General features: G+C 26.9%; 10 protein-coding genes across 10 annotated transcripts, besides 1 other annotated feature; 6 read left to right on the plus strand and 4 right to left on the minus strand.

The window, feature by feature from the left end:
* The first annotated feature begins 334 nt into the window (after window positions 1–334).
* Window positions 335–885: a repeat region.
* Window positions 886–1590: 705 nt separating this feature from the next.
* On the plus strand, window positions 1591–2247 carry EHI_029010 (uncharacterized protein; the record flags this gene model as incomplete). The annotated part of the gene is made up of 1 exon (XM_001913794.1): window positions 1591–2247. The coding sequence occupies one exon, from the start codon at window positions 1591–1593 to the stop codon at window positions 2245–2247; it is 657 nt and encodes a 218-aa protein (XP_001913829.1).
* Window positions 2248–2550: 303 nt separating this feature from the next.
* EHI_029020 (Rho family GTPase) lies at window positions 2551–3406 on the plus strand. The gene is made up of 2 exons (XM_649396.2): window positions 2551–3258; window positions 3326–3406. The coding sequence occupies exons 1-2, from the start codon at window positions 2653–2655 to the stop codon at window positions 3365–3367; spliced, it is 648 nt and encodes a 215-aa protein (XP_654488.2). The 5' UTR covers window positions 2551–2652; the 3' UTR covers window positions 3368–3406.
* Window positions 3407–3450: 44 nt separating this feature from the next.
* Window positions 3451–3805, minus strand: EHI_029030 (uncharacterized protein; the record flags this gene model as incomplete). The annotated part of the gene is made up of 2 exons (XM_647555.1): window positions 3451–3705; window positions 3758–3805. 2 exons carry the CDS (start codon window positions 3803–3805, stop codon window positions 3451–3453), a joined length of 303 nt encoding a protein of 100 aa, XP_652647.1.
* A 401-nt stretch (window positions 3806–4206) lies between these two features.
* EHI_029040 (exportin T, putative) lies at window positions 4207–6972 on the plus strand (the record flags this gene model as incomplete). The annotated part of the gene is made up of 1 exon (XM_647556.1): window positions 4207–6972. One exon carries the CDS (start codon window positions 4207–4209, stop codon window positions 6970–6972), a length of 2766 nt encoding a protein of 921 aa, XP_652648.1.
* A 43-nt stretch (window positions 6973–7015) lies between these two features.
* On the minus strand, window positions 7016–8857 carry EHI_029050 (long-chain-fatty-acid--CoA ligase, putative; the record flags this gene model as incomplete). The annotated part of the gene is made up of 1 exon (XM_647557.1): window positions 7016–8857. The coding sequence occupies one exon, from the start codon at window positions 8855–8857 to the stop codon at window positions 7016–7018; it is 1842 nt and encodes a 613-aa protein (XP_652649.1).
* Window positions 8858–9261: 404 nt separating this feature from the next.
* On the plus strand, window positions 9262–10101 carry EHI_029060 (uncharacterized protein; the record flags this gene model as incomplete). Its single annotated transcript, XM_647558.2, has 1 exon — window positions 9262–10101. The coding sequence occupies one exon, from the start codon at window positions 9262–9264 to the stop codon at window positions 10099–10101; it is 840 nt and encodes a 279-aa protein (XP_652650.2).
* An 81-nt stretch (window positions 10102–10182) lies between these two features.
* Window positions 10183–11016, minus strand: EHI_029070 (uncharacterized protein; the record flags this gene model as incomplete). Its single annotated transcript, XM_647559.1, has 1 exon — window positions 10183–11016. One exon carries the CDS (start codon window positions 11014–11016, stop codon window positions 10183–10185), a length of 834 nt encoding a protein of 277 aa, XP_652651.1.
* Window positions 11017–11128: 112 nt separating this feature from the next.
* On the plus strand, window positions 11129–11671 carry EHI_029080 (FHA domain protein, putative; the record flags this gene model as incomplete). Its single annotated transcript, XM_647560.1, has 1 exon — window positions 11129–11671. One exon carries the CDS (start codon window positions 11129–11131, stop codon window positions 11669–11671), a length of 543 nt encoding a protein of 180 aa, XP_652652.1.
* Window positions 11672–11702: 31 nt separating this feature from the next.
* On the minus strand, window positions 11703–12440 carry EHI_029090 (uncharacterized protein; the record flags this gene model as incomplete). The annotated part of the gene is made up of 1 exon (XM_647561.1): window positions 11703–12440. The coding sequence occupies one exon, from the start codon at window positions 12438–12440 to the stop codon at window positions 11703–11705; it is 738 nt and encodes a 245-aa protein (XP_652653.1).
* Window positions 12441–12818: 378 nt separating this feature from the next.
* Window positions 12819–16604, plus strand: EHI_029100 (AMP deaminase, putative; the record flags this gene model as incomplete). The annotated part of the gene is made up of 1 exon (XM_647562.1): window positions 12819–16604. The coding sequence occupies one exon, from the start codon at window positions 12819–12821 to the stop codon at window positions 16602–16604; it is 3786 nt and encodes a 1261-aa protein (XP_652654.1).
* Window positions 16605–17089: the final 485 nt, after the last annotated feature.

Consider the following 17089-nt stretch of genomic DNA (forward strand, 5'->3'; position numbering starts at 1 on the left):
TAATACCACTTTCTTCTGTCTTTTCCTCTTTTCCTCTAAATAACAAACGACAAATGAAACACTCCATTTTGTTTTTTCGTTTTTGTTTTTCTAGTTTGTAATAACAAAATCCTTTTTTTCTCTTTTCTTTGCTTATCTCTTCTTCTTTTTTCTTTATTTTTAATCTTTAGTTGAAATGATGTATTGAAGGAATATCTAGGATAGGAATATTTTCATAAATATTTAATCAATAAAATTGAAACAAATAGTTTGTTCAATTAGAATTTTTTGAAATATTATTTTATTTAACAACATAATTTTTTTTCATTTTTGTTAAACCATTTTTTTGTTCAGATCGAAGGTGGCACGTCTGAAACACCACACATAAACCCTAGTACAAATTCATACTTCGACTCTCCCAGTTATTATCTGGTTATGACGGTGCCTTTGAATTAGGAATGTATTAGGGAATGCTGCAAAGGGTGCAGCAAGAGAATACAGTAGAATATTACGTGGATGTAATATAAGAATATACTGAAGTGTGGGTATGACTAAAAGAAGATTAGTCAAAGTAAGACTAAAAAGAAGATTAGTCAAAGTAATACAGTAGTAATAAAATGATTCCTTCTCCCATTCATAAAATAAGAAAAATGAAATTCCTGAAAATTAAGGCAGAAAATAAACAAAAGGTTAAAAAGAAGAAATAAGCAGAAGAAGTTTGAAAAACCTTAATAAGAAGAAATAAAACAAAGAAGTGCTTTCCTCATTTTGCAAGAAAAACATAAAGAATAGGTTTAACAAAGAGATTACTCTTTTTTAATAATAAGCTCAGGGATGGGATTAGTCTCCCCTGAGCTAGGAAGAATAGATGAAAATTCTATTAATACTTAATTAATTACTTTTTATTTTGTTAAACCATTTTTTTGTTCTAAAAATACAGAGGTTTGTTGTTCGACAGAATTAACCCCTTCTTAAATTCTTCTTTTTGTTTCTAAATAAAACATTCTTCACTTCATAAAACATACTTTCCAATATAAGTTAAAAAAATAGGAAACTTATATACTAAAACCCTAATTTTTGAATATTTTTCCTCAAAAAATATAATTTTTTAAGGAAATTAGGTACTAAAATTGAATTGAATTTTCCTCTTTGTTTTGTTAAAATTAAAGAAAAACCTAATTTTAGGGTTATACTATAATAAAAATACAATATAAAATAGTATTAAGAATTAGTTATTTTTTTATAGAACAATTTACATTCTGTTGAAATTTATCTCCTCAATGAAGTTTTGAGTTTGAACCTCAGGAAATGAAGTATTAAATTATAATAGAAATGTTTTTTTTTCATCAATGGGATAATGTAATGTCTTAAATTAATTAAAACATTTAATTAAGTAGAGATATAATTGGTTATTCTTTTAGAACAAATAACCTGTAACAAAAAGAACTAAAAATAACTTTTTCCAAAAATCAAGAAAACCTACGAAAATTTCCTGAATAGATAACACAAAAAAGGGAAAAGAGTCGTTCTGTCTTTAAGTGAAGAACTGGAAATAGAGTAGATTTAAGGGAATTAATTGAACTTAAAATAATCAATTAAAACTAGGTAAGAATGGCTACTATGGTATGTGAACCATCAACACAAATAACTACCTTCCAAATTCAAAAGAAAGGAAAAAAGGATAAAACATGTATTACGCCACTAGAAAAAAGAATTCCTATTTTAAAAGCTTCCAGAGAAACACGGAATTTCCAAACACTTCAACAATCATTATGTGTCTGTTTACTTTCTGAATTTTGTGATATTACTATTAAGCAACCAGCTAAAAAAAGTGTTGTGACTCAACAATATATGAGATTAAAGTCTCTTGATTTTGGAAATGGTGAAGTTATTTTTCTTAGTGAGTATTTAAAAAGAAGATGTTTAGAATTGAAACAAGATGATATTGACCATGACGTTTCTATTAAAACTGCTACAAGAAGATTTCAAAATAATAAAAGAATTGAACTTCTTCATTTACTTATTGATTTATTAATCATTCGTGGAGGATATGAATTTGAAAGTAAATATGCTGAAGGGAAAGCAGGGATTAATAAACAAGAGTCTATCAAAAAAGTTATTCGTGAAGACAGGATTATTGTTGAAGGAGATCGTTTAACTGAAAAGGCAGAAGAAGTTAATATGGTTATTTCAAGACGGTTGGCAATGACAAAAAAGGAATTGATTATTAGAAAAGGTGACCCTATTATTCAAATTCTCTTCGAATAAATGTGTTGTTTATGTCGTTAATGTTGCTTTTTGTTGCTTCAAATTGTTTATTTAATTCTTTTCATCATTTTCTTTTTTTTTTTTTGACCTTTCGTCTTTTTTATCACTCATTTCTTCTTAATTAAGTCTTTATAAAATAAGTTTATAAAATTAGATTTTTTAAAACAAAAAAGATCTTAAAAAAAGTAAAGATGACTGTTTGTTTCTTTTTAGATTTTTTTCGCCTATTAAGTTGATATGAAAACAAACAACTGTTTTCAGACAATAAGAAATATCTCAAATTGAAAACTTATTATTCAGGAAGATATTGCTAATTATTTCAATTCAATTTCAAGTTCTAATGAATGGGGAAAATACCTTGAAGACGCTGATGTTCGAGAAAAGGCTGAGGCATTACAAAATGCTATGCTTGCATTTTCTGATATGAACACTGGTGCTGGTAAAATTGAAAATGGTAAAAAGGCATTAAAAATAGTTGTAGTTGGTGATGGTGCTGTTGGTAAAACTTGTCTGTTGTTAGCTTTTAGTAAAGGTGAAATCCCAACCGCTTATGTCCCAACAGTTTTTGAAAATTTCTCTCATGTTATGAAATATAAGAACGAAGAATTTATTCTTCATCTTTGGGATACTGCTGGTCAAGAAGAATATGATAGATTAAGACCATTAAGTTATGCTGATTCAGATGTCGTATTATTATGTTTTGCTGTGAATAATAGAACATCATTTGATAATATTTCAACTAAATGGGAACCAGAAATTAAACATTATATTGATACTGCAAAGACTGTTTTAGTTGGACTAAAGGTTGATCTTCGAAAAGATGGTTCTGATGATGTTACAAAACAAGAAGGTGATGATTTATGTCAAAAACTTGGGTGTGTTGCTTATATAGAAGCATCATCAGTTGCTAAGATTGGTTTGAATGAAGTTTTTGAAAAGTCAGTTGATTGTATCTTCTCAAATAAACCTGTTCCCAAAGCTTCTGTTACAACTCAAGCAAAAAGTCAAGAAGTTTGTTTTTTTATTTTTCTTTTATTAGTATGAAGTCAAAGAAAATATTTCATCACTTACATATTAGAGTACCCAACAAAAGAAAAAATCAAAATGCCTTTTACAATAAAACATTTCTGCTAAATGTTAATTGAAGAGTTTATTGTTGAGTAATGTTAGTTCTCCTCATTAAAACGATATAATAACAAAGAATTAATTTAAATTCTTTAGTGCATTTAATAAGGCACTACGAGAACTTCTTCCTTTTCCATTTGCTATTGAGTCACCACGCTTAATTGTAGCAATATATTGTTTTTCATATCCAGAAAAATAAGAAATAACAGAATATTCATATTTGTTATTTTCAAAATCAACTATACCTTTATTTCCAGTAAACTTTGTTAATAATTCTTTTTCATTTTCAGTAGATTTCTCTTCCATCATAACATCTATTCTTTTTCTATAAGGCTATTAATTAATTTTTATTTTAATAGTAATGATTTTATAAGTAAAGTCAAACAACAAATGCATTTACTAACGTAGCAAGAATAAGTAATAACGCAAACATTTAATGACGCTAGTTTTTTGTTAGTTCTTTTTTAATTACTTTCTTAAAATATTAACCCTTTATTATTATACCCATAATAATTTAATGAAAATTAATTTAATCTAATTATTAAAGAATAGTAAGTAATTAATGGGATGTGATGAACTTTCTTTCCCCAAATGAACGATAGTTGATTCAAAAGGGTCTACACACTCGGCCAGGGTGGATGTAGAATGTTTGATCCCATTCTTTTTTTTTAATAAAGAAATCAAATATTTATCATTACAAAAAGTTAGTAAATGCCTCAAAATTGAGATTTGTTATGAATCACATAATTAAAGAAATAAATAATATTTTATAATAAAAAGAATAATATAGTAATAATAATATTATTGTTGACATCTTAAAAAACCAAATAAACTATGACACAAGAATTCATTAATGCCGTTGTACAATATACAACTGGTAGTTTACAAAATAGACAAGAAGCAGAAAGTTATTTAGTTCAATTAGAAACACAACCACAAGCATTTAATATTGGAATGTCTATAATCCAAGGGAATTATTCACATCCAAATCAACCTCAGATAACTCAAACCATTCTTTACTTTGCACTAAAACTTATTGAGTCATCAACAAAAAATGTTCAAAACTTTAATGGAATAACAAGAAAACAATTATCAATATCTCTTCTTGATTGGTGTTTAACTCAACCAGCTGGTATGGCAATGAAGAAAGCTATTCATACATCAATTAGTTTAATGATTAGTAATAATCAATTCCTTCCAAGTGAATGGCCAATAACCATTATTAATTTAAAAAATAAAGTAACAACAGAACTTCAAAGCCTAGTTATTATTTTAACACTAAAAGAAATAAATGATGAGTTAATTGAGAAATCTAAAGCTTTTTCTCAATTAACTGACCTTAGTAACAAAGTTAAAGATGCGTTTAGAGAAAATGGGGTAAAGGAAATTGTTGATTTCCTTTATCGTTGTATGACAAATGAACATTTAGTAAAAGATTCATTAGAATTGTTTGGGACATTAGTCAGTTGGATTGACATTTCGTTTTCAACTAATTCAGAGTTTGTACAAAGGTTATACAGTTATCTTAATTCTCCAGCCTTATTTAATCCAACAATATTTATATTCTCTGAAATTATTTCTAAAGGAATGGACCCTATGGTAAAATTGTCTTTAATTCATTCATTACAACTTATTAAATTCATTCCAATTCCAAATAATTCTAATGAAGACTCATTCACTTCTGTTTGTAAACTCTCTGGAGTTATTATTAATGAAATATTAGCTGCTACAGAAAGAAAATTTCCAGTGAAGGCTTTAGTAACTGGTAGGGTTCAAATACAACCAGAAGTATTTAACACAATCCAAGAAATGCTTTCAAGTAATTTTATTTTCTTTGTTAATCTCTTTCAACGATCATCATTAGATATGGCTAAAGAATTTTCAAGTGGAATTACTAAGGCAATTAATGATTTCTTTGCTCCTTTATTAAATAAATTTATTATACCAAATTCATTAGTTGAAGTAGAAAGTATATTATTACAAGCCTTATATTCTAAATATCAAATGTTCATTAAAAATGAATTTGATGATGATGGTAATAATGGATCTGATTTACTTAATTGTTTAAAAACTATTTATCGTGCTTCTTCTGATTTAGATCAAAGTTGTTTAGTATTACAACAATTCTTACAACAATTAATGACATTTAATTTAAAGAATCCAAGTGTAGAAAGTGTTTCATGTCATGCATATTTTATATTACATTTTCCTGATAAATTAATGGCACGACCAGAGACTGTTCAATTTATGACTCAACATGTAACAACATTCTCACAACAATTTATTCGTTTTGTTGATATTGCTGTAGAACATTCTCCAATTTATCCAGCAATCTCAAGATTTTTAAAATATATCTCAGGAGATTGTTTATATGGAATTATCGAATACTCTATTGGAGTAGTTGAAAAAGGAAAATGTTTCTCAGAAATTAAAGACCTTGTCAGAGAAGCTCGTAGTAATGGAATGAATCCACGACAAGAATGGAGTCTTAAAGTGGGACAAATAGTTAAAAATGTTGCAGAAACTATATGGATAAAAAGAAATGTAATAGAAACTGTTGATTTGTATAGTATATTATCTGACTTAACTGATAGTGGATTAAGTGTTGTTATTAAAGAAGTATTTGGTCCAGAAATTGAGCACTGTAATTCACTTGGAAATAATGGAGATATTCAATTTACTACACAATACATTGGCAGCAGATTAAAGAATGTTTCCGCATTTCTTAAGAAAAATGGGTTTACTAGTAGAAGAGAGTCATTTACATTATACAATGAATATTGTCCAATTGTAGAACGAATCATTCGAGGAGAAATTCAATGTGACAAAATGAATATTAAAAAGTATGTTGTTGATTTTGTTCAAATGTGGATTGAAGCAATTAATCCAGAATTTCATGTTATACCATCAATACAAGCAATGTCTAATTATTTAAATGAAAGTGTTAATGATATATTATTATTAGGAACATTAATGACTCATTTACTTAGTAAACAAAATAAATTAAATGTAGTAATTCTTGGAAATGAATTTAAATTTGTTCTTCAAGGATTTTTGAATAGTCTTGATGGAACAGATCAATTAAATGAAACAAGTGAATTATTTAGAGAAAAAATGGATATTGCTAAAGTAATCTTTTCTCTGATGACTTTTCCACCACAAATGTATCATGTATTTAATGAATTTGATTATACTATTTTCATCAAGAATATTATGTTTATTATTGAAAAGTTAAGGTCAGATGAATTAGCTAAAATGATAGAAAAATATTGTATGAAATCTATTGAAATCTATTTAATGACAAATGGTGAAATCGGAAAAAGTATTGGAATTAATATTTGGTTACAATTATTTACTCAAATTATTAATAGAGTAAAACTAACAAAGAATTATGGAATGAGTTTTTGCATTGTAGAAGGATTTAAGTCTTTAGTTGGACTAATACAAAAATATCCAGTTTTAATAGAAATGATTAAATCATTCATTTCAACTTTACCTTCTGACAAACAACAATGGGTATCAATATTTTATTCAACACTAATTCAATGCCAAAATGTGACTGTACCACAAGTAATGAATTTGTTAAAAGGGTTTATTTGAAATACTCAGTTTAACTAAATGAATGTTTTAAAAAATATTTTAGTTAGTTCATATCATTAACTTTTGTCCTCATTTTGTCAATTTCAACAGCATAATGTTTCTTTAAATTTGCTCTTCTTAATTTCATTGAAGGAGTTAATAAATCGTTGTCTTCACTAAATGGAGTGTGTTCAATATAAAGAGCTCGTGGAATAGCAAATGATGGAATTCCTTTTTCATGAAGATTCATTGTGATCCATTCTAATAATTCTTGTTCTTTCATGTCACTTGCTTCTTTTGTTGGAACGACAACAGCAACAACAAAATTATCAGTAGACACTCCATGTACAAATGCTTGTGAAATTTTATTTGAAATCATTGCTTGTTCTACATTTTCTACAGCAACAAATTCTCCTTGTGCCAATTTAATTAAATTAGATCGTCTGTCAATAATACTAATTGTTCCATCAACATTTAATTTAACTATATCACCAGTAATAAAAAATCCATCTTCGGTAAATGAATTTGCAGTAACTTCAGGTTGTTTATAATATTCTTTAAATAAATTGTCTGATTTTATTTCTAATTCTCCTTGTGGTGGATCATTAGAAGTAAGATATCCCATATCTGGAACACTTCTAATTCTAAATGTTGTATGTAAGAAAGGAACTCCAATAGAAAGAATCTTTGGATCATTCAATCCAGGACATCCGCAACACACTCCACCAAATGTTTCAGTTGATCCATACCCTTGAAGAACATGACAATTTGGTAAATTTTCTTTAAAATAATTATATATTTCCATTGTAATTGGTGCTGATCCATTGATAATTGATTTTAATTTCTTTCCAAGAAGATATGATGGTGGTGTGATTAATCTAGACACAAAATTAGATGATGCTATGTATGCATCCATAGCCATTTTAATTCGTTGTAATACTCTTGGAACAGCAATAAGATGATCTGGTTGACAGTCTTGAATTTCACTAAGCAAACACCCAAGTCCTCCACACATAAAAGCAACTCTACCATATCCATAAACAAAAATATATGTAACTTCGTGTTCAAATACATGGGCTAAAGGTAAATAACTATATGATGTTCTATTTAACGCAACATTGTCTTTATCAAATATATTCATTGAAGTAAAACAATAAACAGCAGAATGGAAAGATTTATGAGTATGAACAACTCCTTTAGGATTACCTGAAGTTCCACTAGTAAAGAAAATAGAATAAATATCATCAACAGAAGGAAGGTCTGTTGGAGTTGGATTTGATTTACCAATTGATATAATATCAACAAGAGAACGAATGTCTAAGTTCATAGGATTAGAATATGGGACTGTTGAATCAACATTAATGTATTTGAGTTGATGAGTTTTAGATTTTAATTCAGTAGATTTGGAAATAGTTTCAGATGAAACAACAATAAGTTCAATATCAGTTAAATCAATAATATAATTAATTGATTGCACTCCTAAAGTAGCATATAACGGAATAGGAATTAATCCAATTCTATGCAATGCTTGTGAAACAATAATCCATTCAGCTCTGTTAGGAAAAAATATACCAACCATTGATTTTTTGGGAAGATTGTACACTTTTTTAATTCCACCTGAAATATTTTCTGCAAGTTCAAGAGCTTGTTGACCTTTATACCAAGAAAACAATTGAGAGTTGTTATATTTTCCATCAGACTGTTTTGTTTTATACCCTAAAATATCTGCTGTTGGTAATTCACGACAACGGCGTTCAAACAACTCCCAAGACGTTTTTGATGTAAAAGTTGCAAAAGAGTCTTTTCCTTCACGGTTATAGTAAAGATTACTTTTTGCTTCAATATAAATTAATTCCCCTTCTTTGTGGACATGATGCATTGATGTTTGTGTGTGTTGAACAGACATAGTCTTATGTTATAATGTGGTAGCTATTTTCAAGTTCATTTTAACCTTTCCCTAAAAAATAAATCACCGTAAATCACTGAAACGAAATTATGCCAAATTAATTCCAAAAAAATATCATAATTTTTTCTTTTTTTTAAATTTCTATTTTTGAAACGATTCAAGAAAAGATGCACTGAAACTCACAAAAAAATCAAAAAATATGAAGTATGATAAGAATGGAAATTTTGTTTTTTTTTATGATAAAACTCAATAATCAATTAGAAGATCAAGAAAATAAAAAAAAAGAAAGTTATTTTTATGAGGTAATACTTATTATTTGAAATGAAGAGAAACAAAAAAAGAGAGGAATAATAAAGAAGGAAATAGATAAATAATATTAATAAGATGAACTGAATAGTCAGATGATGTCATTGGATGAGTCTTACTTACAAGCCATCATCTGTCAGATGAGGACAATTTCAGAAGTTATTAAATTAATCCAAGTATCTAAACGATGGAAAAAACAATGTTTTCTAGTTGAAGATGTAACTCCTTTCTGTGAAGCTAAACAATGTGATGAATTGTCTGAGGAAGAGTGGGAAGGAGAAGTTATATGTAGAAAAGATATTTCATTAAAAAGAGTTGTTCAGTTGTTTAAGAAATGCAAAAGAGTTGCTGTTAATGCAGAAGATATAGAACAATTTGATTGGGAAGGAAATTGTTTAAATAGGTATGATGAACAACTTGAGTCAGTTTCTGAAATTATTCTTCATGGTATTCTTACTTCGGATGATTTAATTGAAGAAATAGGTGAAAAAATAGTTGAAATTAATGTTACTATTTGTTATTATGATGACATTAATTTCAGTAAATTTCCAAATTTAAGAAAATGTCATGTAGATCTGAATAATGAACCATTAAAAGTTGATCAATTATTCCCAAATGTACTTCAACCAATAAATTTATTAAGAATTAATCACTGTAAAGATTATAAAAAATTATATGGATTAATTAGATTTAAAAAATTTGAGAGGATTATTATTGAAGTTGATGAAACTATTACAGAGGAAGAAATTAAAACTCTAGACCAATTTGCCATTCTTGTAACAAGACGATTTTTTGATGGAATGGATTCTAGAATATTAGCTTTAGATTGTGATTATTGCAATGATTGGGGTAATGAAGAAGGTAATGAAGTTTTTATCTTTAGAACCCCAAGAGAAACCAACACCTCTAGTGTCATCGTTTCATCTAATCATAAGTAAACTGATGTGAATTTCAAACTATAATAAAAATATTGTAATAAGATAATTCAATGATTTGGTGTATAACTTTGAGTTAATTATTTAAAACCATTCAATTGCAGTTAATGATTTTATTGTTGAATAACCATCAACGTTTGTATTGAGCAATGTAACAAGATCAAGTGTAGATGAATAATTTTCCTTAAATGGTTCTGATGGGATCCACAATTCTCTTGATTTCTTTATTAAGAAAAAAGAATTTATTACAACAACGTCATCACTTGTGTTTGGACAGATACATAATGAACACATCCAATTTTTTTTTAATGAAAAAGTATTTAATCCATTTTGTGTGACTATAAAAATAAAATGAGATTGATCAGTAACTATCACTCTGTCATTTTGACTTGGTGGAGGAATGGTTGTTGAAGTAAAACTCCCAATCAATGAGTTATTTTCAGTTTTAATAAATATCATAACATTTGATTTGTTCATAATTTTGTTATTAAAAGAGTAACTGGTAAGGTCATCAGTATTACTTGAAAATAATAATTGAGTATGTTTCAAGTGAACTTTTTCCTGAAATATTTTAATAAGTTCATCTGAAAATTCATAACCAATGGTGGCTGATAAAATATTTTTTGTTTGAGTATCATTCATTTCTGTTTGAAGGGTATTAATAATGTCTTCAACGTTCCTATTTCTTTGTTTTATATATTCTTTTCCTTCTTCTTGTTTTTTTGTCAATTCGTTTTCAATATTAGATTTTTTCTGAATAAATGTTTGAAATAACTCTTCCCTCATATCCATCTTTTTAGTTTCATTTAATAACTTTTGTAATTCAATTTCTTTTTTTAATCGTTCGATCTTTGATTTTTCTAATTCTATTTCCTTAAGTAGGAGTTGTCTTTTCATTTTGGTAGTTATATCTTCCATAGTAGAACTTATTGTTATTGAGATTACAATGAAATTTTTGAAGAAATAAGAAAAATAACTTTTTATTGAAATGATTTTCTACAAGAAAAAACTTAAAAATAAAAAGACATAAATGCAAAAGAAAAAACCTCTTAATAGAGAATATACACAAGAAGAACTTGAACAAAAACGTCCAAAAAAACCGAAAATTAATATTGATGATTATAAACCATCTGGAAATCTATATAAAGGAATTAAAACAAAAGATGGAAGAAAAATTAATTATATTGAACCAAATGATGCTAAACTTCCAACAGAGTCATGGAGGTTTTATTGTTTCAAAGGTGATGAAGAAATAGAACATCCTTTTGTGATGAACAATAGAAGTTTTTATATCTTTGGAACTGATAAAGAAAATGTGGATATTGTGTTACGTCATCCTACAAATGAACCTCAACATGCAGTTGTTCAATTTAGATATCATAACAATGAAATTCTTCCTTATATCATTGACTTAAATTCTAAAGAAGGAGTATATTTAAATAAGAATAGAATTAAAGAAAACGTTTATATAGAATTAAGAAATGGAGATGTATTAATGTTTGGTCATTCAACCCGTGAATATGTATTGTTAAAAGAAAAACCTTTTCATCATACTCATCTTCATTCAAAATAACGTTTAAATGAAAAACTTGATTTTAAAATAATCAATTTTTATCTTTTTTTGCATTCTTCTTCTTTTTATTATCTTTACTTTCAGTTTTTTTTGTTCTTGGCTTCTTTTCTTCAATTTCATCAAAAACATTATCTAAATCAGCATCTTCTTCCTCCTCTTCTTCTTCCTCTTCTTCACTCTCACTTTCATGATCATTTTCTAATTCAGAATCTTCAAAAATATCCTCATCTTCTTCAAGAGCATCATCTTCATTCTCATCATACACTTCTTGATCATCATCTTCTTCCTCCATTTCAAGTTCTAACTCTTTTTCTTCCTTTTCACGTTCTTCTAATTCATTTTGTTCTTCATCAATAAATTCAATAACAACATCTTCTCTTGGTCTTTTTGGTTCTTTCAAAAATTCAGCTAATCCATCTATTATTTCATCTCTTTGTGTATCTTCAAGCTTAAATAATTCTGCTAATGTTTTTACTTCTTCATCATTTCTTTTTAATAATGCAACTTTACATTTTTCTACTTGATCATCATTTTCAAATCCACAAAAACTTAAAATATTGTTTAATCGTTCTTTTTGACTTCCTTGTCGTTGATACATTAGTCGATGAATAAGTACAAGTATTTCATTAGATGCTCCACTAATTGCATCACTTATAATTTTACTTGTACCAAGAACTATTCCTGGACCATGATATCTTTCTATTCCTCCAATTTGACCTGTAGGAAGTCTTTCTGGAGCTTTTCTTTCTGATCTTGTTCTTCTTTTCATCTCAAGATATACTTATTTCAGTTTCATCCTTCTTTTTCTTTTTTTTTCCATTATTAAATCGTATTTTCTCGGGATTCATCACTACTATTACCATAGATAGTTCTTTTTTTCTTAAAATTATGTTTTTCAGTTTTTTAGTTGAAGGGTTTGTTCTTTTTGTCTTTTCTAAATACCTTAAAAATTTAAACAAACAGTTTTTATTTTATTTTAAGAATAATACAAAAAGTTTGTTTTTTGGTTGCAAAAAATGAAAAGAGAAGATAAGAAAAAAGATAGAAATGACAAGGAATAAATGAGTAAAATAAAAAACAATGATAAGATCATACAATCCAGAAACGAAAAAAAAAAAAGAAAAAAAGAACTTAGTAAAAATAAAAGATGAATAGTAGTATTGATTCAACATTCTTCAATGATTATGTTTATTTCACTATTACTCGTGCATATTCTTCAATTAGTAAAGAAGATAGAATTGCTGCAAAAAATATTCAACAAGCAATATTATTGAGAAAGAAATATTTAAAATTTAGTGATGGAAGTGAAGTTTATCCACCTCACCATCATCTTTCTAATCAAGTTAATAATGATAATCATTCTTTATTAAAAATGAATGATGGAGTATTTCAGATAATTCAAAACAATGAAGCAATTATGTCAATTGTTGAATATAAACAATATTTATTAGATTATAAAACTTTATTAAATTTATGTGAAAGTAATAGTGTTAAAAACTTTGCAGAACAACGACTAAATGAATTGTCAAGAAAATTTAGATTACATTGCTTATTAAATTCTCAAAAATCTAAAAGTCAAACATCAGTTGAAGACATTCATACAATATCTAAAATTGATACTCATATTCATGCTGCTGCCTGTATGACAGAATCACAATTATTAAAATTTCTTAAAGAAAAAAATAAATCAAGTAAATCAGAATTTGTTGGATATTATACAACAGACTCAGGTGAAAAAGAATTAGAAACATTAGAACATATGTGTAAAAGATTAGGAGTTAATTTAGAAGAATTTACATTAAACCAATTAGGAGTACGTGCAGGTATTGAATTTTTTAATAGATTTGATGTGTTTAATGCTTCATATAAAATTGCAGGAGAAGATTTATTAAGAACAGTATTTTTAAAATCAGAAAATTATATGCATGGAAAATATTTTGCTGAATTAATTCATAATGTTTTTGATATATTAAATGGTACACCAACACATTTAGAACTTAGACTAAGTATTTATGGAAGATCATTAGATGAATGGGAAAAATTAGCTGAATGGATTGATAGGTGGGATCTTAGACATCCACAAAATAAATGGATGATTCAATTTCCAAGAATCTTCCATGTGTGTAAAGGAAATAAAGAAGAATATACATTTGAAACATATATGAATAACTTATTTAAACCATTATTTGATGCATCTTTATATCCAGAGAAATATCCACAATTAGCAGAATTTCTTAGTACAGTATCTGGTTTTGATTCAGTTGATGATGAAAGTGCATTAGAACAAACAGTTGGTAACTTACCAAGTGCAAATGAATGGAAGAGTAAAGAAAATCCACCATATTTTTATTATATGTATTATACTTATGCAAATATCGCATCATTAAATTATTATAGAAAACAACGTGGAATGAATACTTTTGATTTTAGACCTCATTGTGGGGAATCAGGTCATATCCATCATTTAGCTGCAGCATATCTTACTGCTAAAGGAATTAATCATGGAATTAGATTAGAAGCATCACCTGCATTACAATATCTTTATTATTTAAGTCAGATTGGATTAGCTGTATCTCCATTAAGTAATCATAATTTGTTTCTTGAATATGGAAAGAGTCCATTTAATGATTTCTTTATGAGAGGATTAAATGTGTCATTATCATCCGATGATCCATTACAATTTCATAGAACACAAACACCATTAATGGAAGAATATGCTATTGCACAACAAACATGGAATTATATCACTGGAGATATGGCTGAAATAGCATATAATAGTGTATTACAATCAGGATTTACAGAAGAAGAGAAAGAATCTATGTTAGGAGAAAATTATCATAATTTTAGTGAAAAAAATTCTAATAAAACAAGGTTAACACTTATTAGAAAGAATTATAGAGATACTTCTTTAAAGTTAGAAAGAGATTATATTGAAATTTTAAGTGATGAAAAGAAAATGAAAGAATCACATATTTTTTCTGATATTCCATATTCAATTATTGACGTTGTTTATCCAGAAAATGGAATGGAAGAAGAGATTGATGTTATTAGAAAATTAGAGTTTTGGTTAGATGTTAGAGAGAAATATCTTACTTACTGTGCTAAATTAAGAACAACAAGAAATAGTTTCTTTCATCCTAATGCACAAACAACAGAAGTTATTGCATTAAATCAAGGAATATTTAATGTATATAATGAAGAAGCTATATGTGAAAATGATCATTATCATTTAGCAGAGATTTATTGTCAAGAGTGTGGTAAAAGATTTTGTATTAAATGTTATAAAAAAACACATAAAGGAATTTATCATTCATTACTTCAATTAAATTGCAAACCTACATTTGATATTATTGATGATGAACAATTCTTTTGGGACTACAAAGCATTAAAAAAATTTTGTCAAAGTGGTCCAGCAAGAACATTTTGTTTTAGACAAATGCATGTCCGGTCTGAATTATTTCAATTGTATCATTTACTTAATGAAAAAAGTGAAGACATAGAACAAACAGCATTAAAAACAGATTTTGAACAAATTACTAAAGTAGATACTCATGTGCATGCTAATAGATCATTTCATCCAACTGATTTACTTGAAATTATTCAAAGGAAATTAGAAAAAGAACCTACAAGAATAGTTAGAAAAGAATTAGAATTAAATGGTAAAATATATTATGATGTAACGTTACAACAATTATTTGATTTATTAGAAATTAAACAATTTAATATTCATTCATTAAACGTTCAAGCAGATCCATCACTTATTTCTAGATTTGATTTATGGCTAAATAAATATTATCCATTTGGTCAATTAAAATTAAAAGAATTATTCCTTACAATTAATAATGATATTCATGGAGAGTATTTATGTGAATTATTAAAAAGTACTGTATTTGAACGATTAAAAGTATTAGAAACTATTAAAACTGAATATAGATTTAATTGTAGTGGAATGGAATTAAATGAAATGGAAGACTGGGCTAATCAAATTGTTGAATATGGGTTAATAGAGCCTGATAATAATTCTTATGTTATTTGTATTCCACGTATTTATTCTAGATGGAAAGAAGAAGGTTATATTAATAACTTCTCTGAGTTTCTAAGAAATATATTTAAACCTTGTTTTGAAGCAACATTACATCCAGAACAACATCCTAATCTTGCTAAATTTTTATCTAATTGTGGTGCATTTGATTGTGCAAGTGAAGAACTTTTACATGAAGAAGAAATTGATCCAAGAAATATTATAACACCTGATGAATGGAATATAGATGAAAATCCACCTTATGAATATTATTTGTATTATTTATATGCTAATATAACTGTTCTTAATGGATTTAGAAAAGAAAAAAAATTAAACACTTTTGATTTTAGACCACACTGTGGACAAGCAGGTGATAGAATGCATGGAGCGGCTGCATTTTTAACTGCAAATTCTATTACTCATGGAGTTATGATTGATGGACAAAATACACTACAGTACCTTTATATTTTAGCTCAAATAGGAATATCATCTTCCCCAATTCAACAAGCAGCACTATACGGAGGGGTAGTTGATCCATTTAGAAAAATGTTCGAACGAGGAATGAGAATATGTTTAAGTACAGACACACCGCTACATACTCATATTACAAAAGAGCCTTTAACTGAAGAATATTCATCTGCAATGAAAAATTTCCAATTAACACAAACTGACTTGGCTGAGATTGCCAGAAATTCTGTTATTATTTCATCATTTCCACAAGAATATAAGGAAAAATGGATTGGGAAGGATTATAAATTACCTGGAATTGCTGGAAATGATTCAAGTAAAACAAGTATTCCTGATATGAGACTTGAGTTTAGACAAAGAATCATTGACAATGAAATTCGTACATTTGAGAAATGGCTAAAAAATTCAAATAATGTTATCCGAGAAAAAGCTGATTTTAATTAAATACATTTAGTAGTTTTGTTTACAAAAGAGTAGTTTAGTATTTAATAAATTACCTAAAATATTTTTTGAGCATTAACAAAATGAAGGAAATTCATTTATAATTTAAATAAGTATTGTGAGCATTAATTCTAACTAATTCTTATGATGGTATGTTAAAGATATGGTTGATAAAATAAATTCTATTTTTATTTTTACTAATTTTAACAAATTCTTTTAATTCAAATTATAAAAATATCAAACAAACAATAAAATAAGTATTTATCATATAGAATAATTAAAAATGAAAGCTAAAAGTGACAGGAGAATAAATAGATAAGATAGTACTTATATAATATATAATCTTTTTATAAGAATAAAGACTTTTGATTTATTCAAACATCTCTGTGTTTATATATCATTTGACTATAATTAATCATTATTTTGTATTTTCTATGAATAATAAAAAATAAAATAATAGAAGACAATTTTAAAACACAAACAACAAG

Source organism: Entamoeba histolytica, genomic scaffold (genome assembly GCF_000208925.1).
Source record: "Entamoeba histolytica HM-1:IMSS scf_1104750516707 genomic scaffold, whole genome shotgun sequence".
Lineage (NCBI taxonomy): Eukaryota > Evosea > Mastigamoebida > Endamoebidae > Entamoeba > Entamoeba histolytica.

Bases quoted from the DNA above. Each gene is read 5' to 3' on its own strand.
- EHI_029020 (XM_649396.2), top strand. From the start codon at position 2,653: ATGCTTGCATTTTCTGATATGAACACTGGTGCTGGTAAAATTGAAAAT. The intron at 3,259-3,325 runs GTTTGTTTTTTT...CTTACATATTAG, and splicing joins CTCAAGCAAAAAGTCAAGAA to AGTACCCAACAAAAGAAAAA.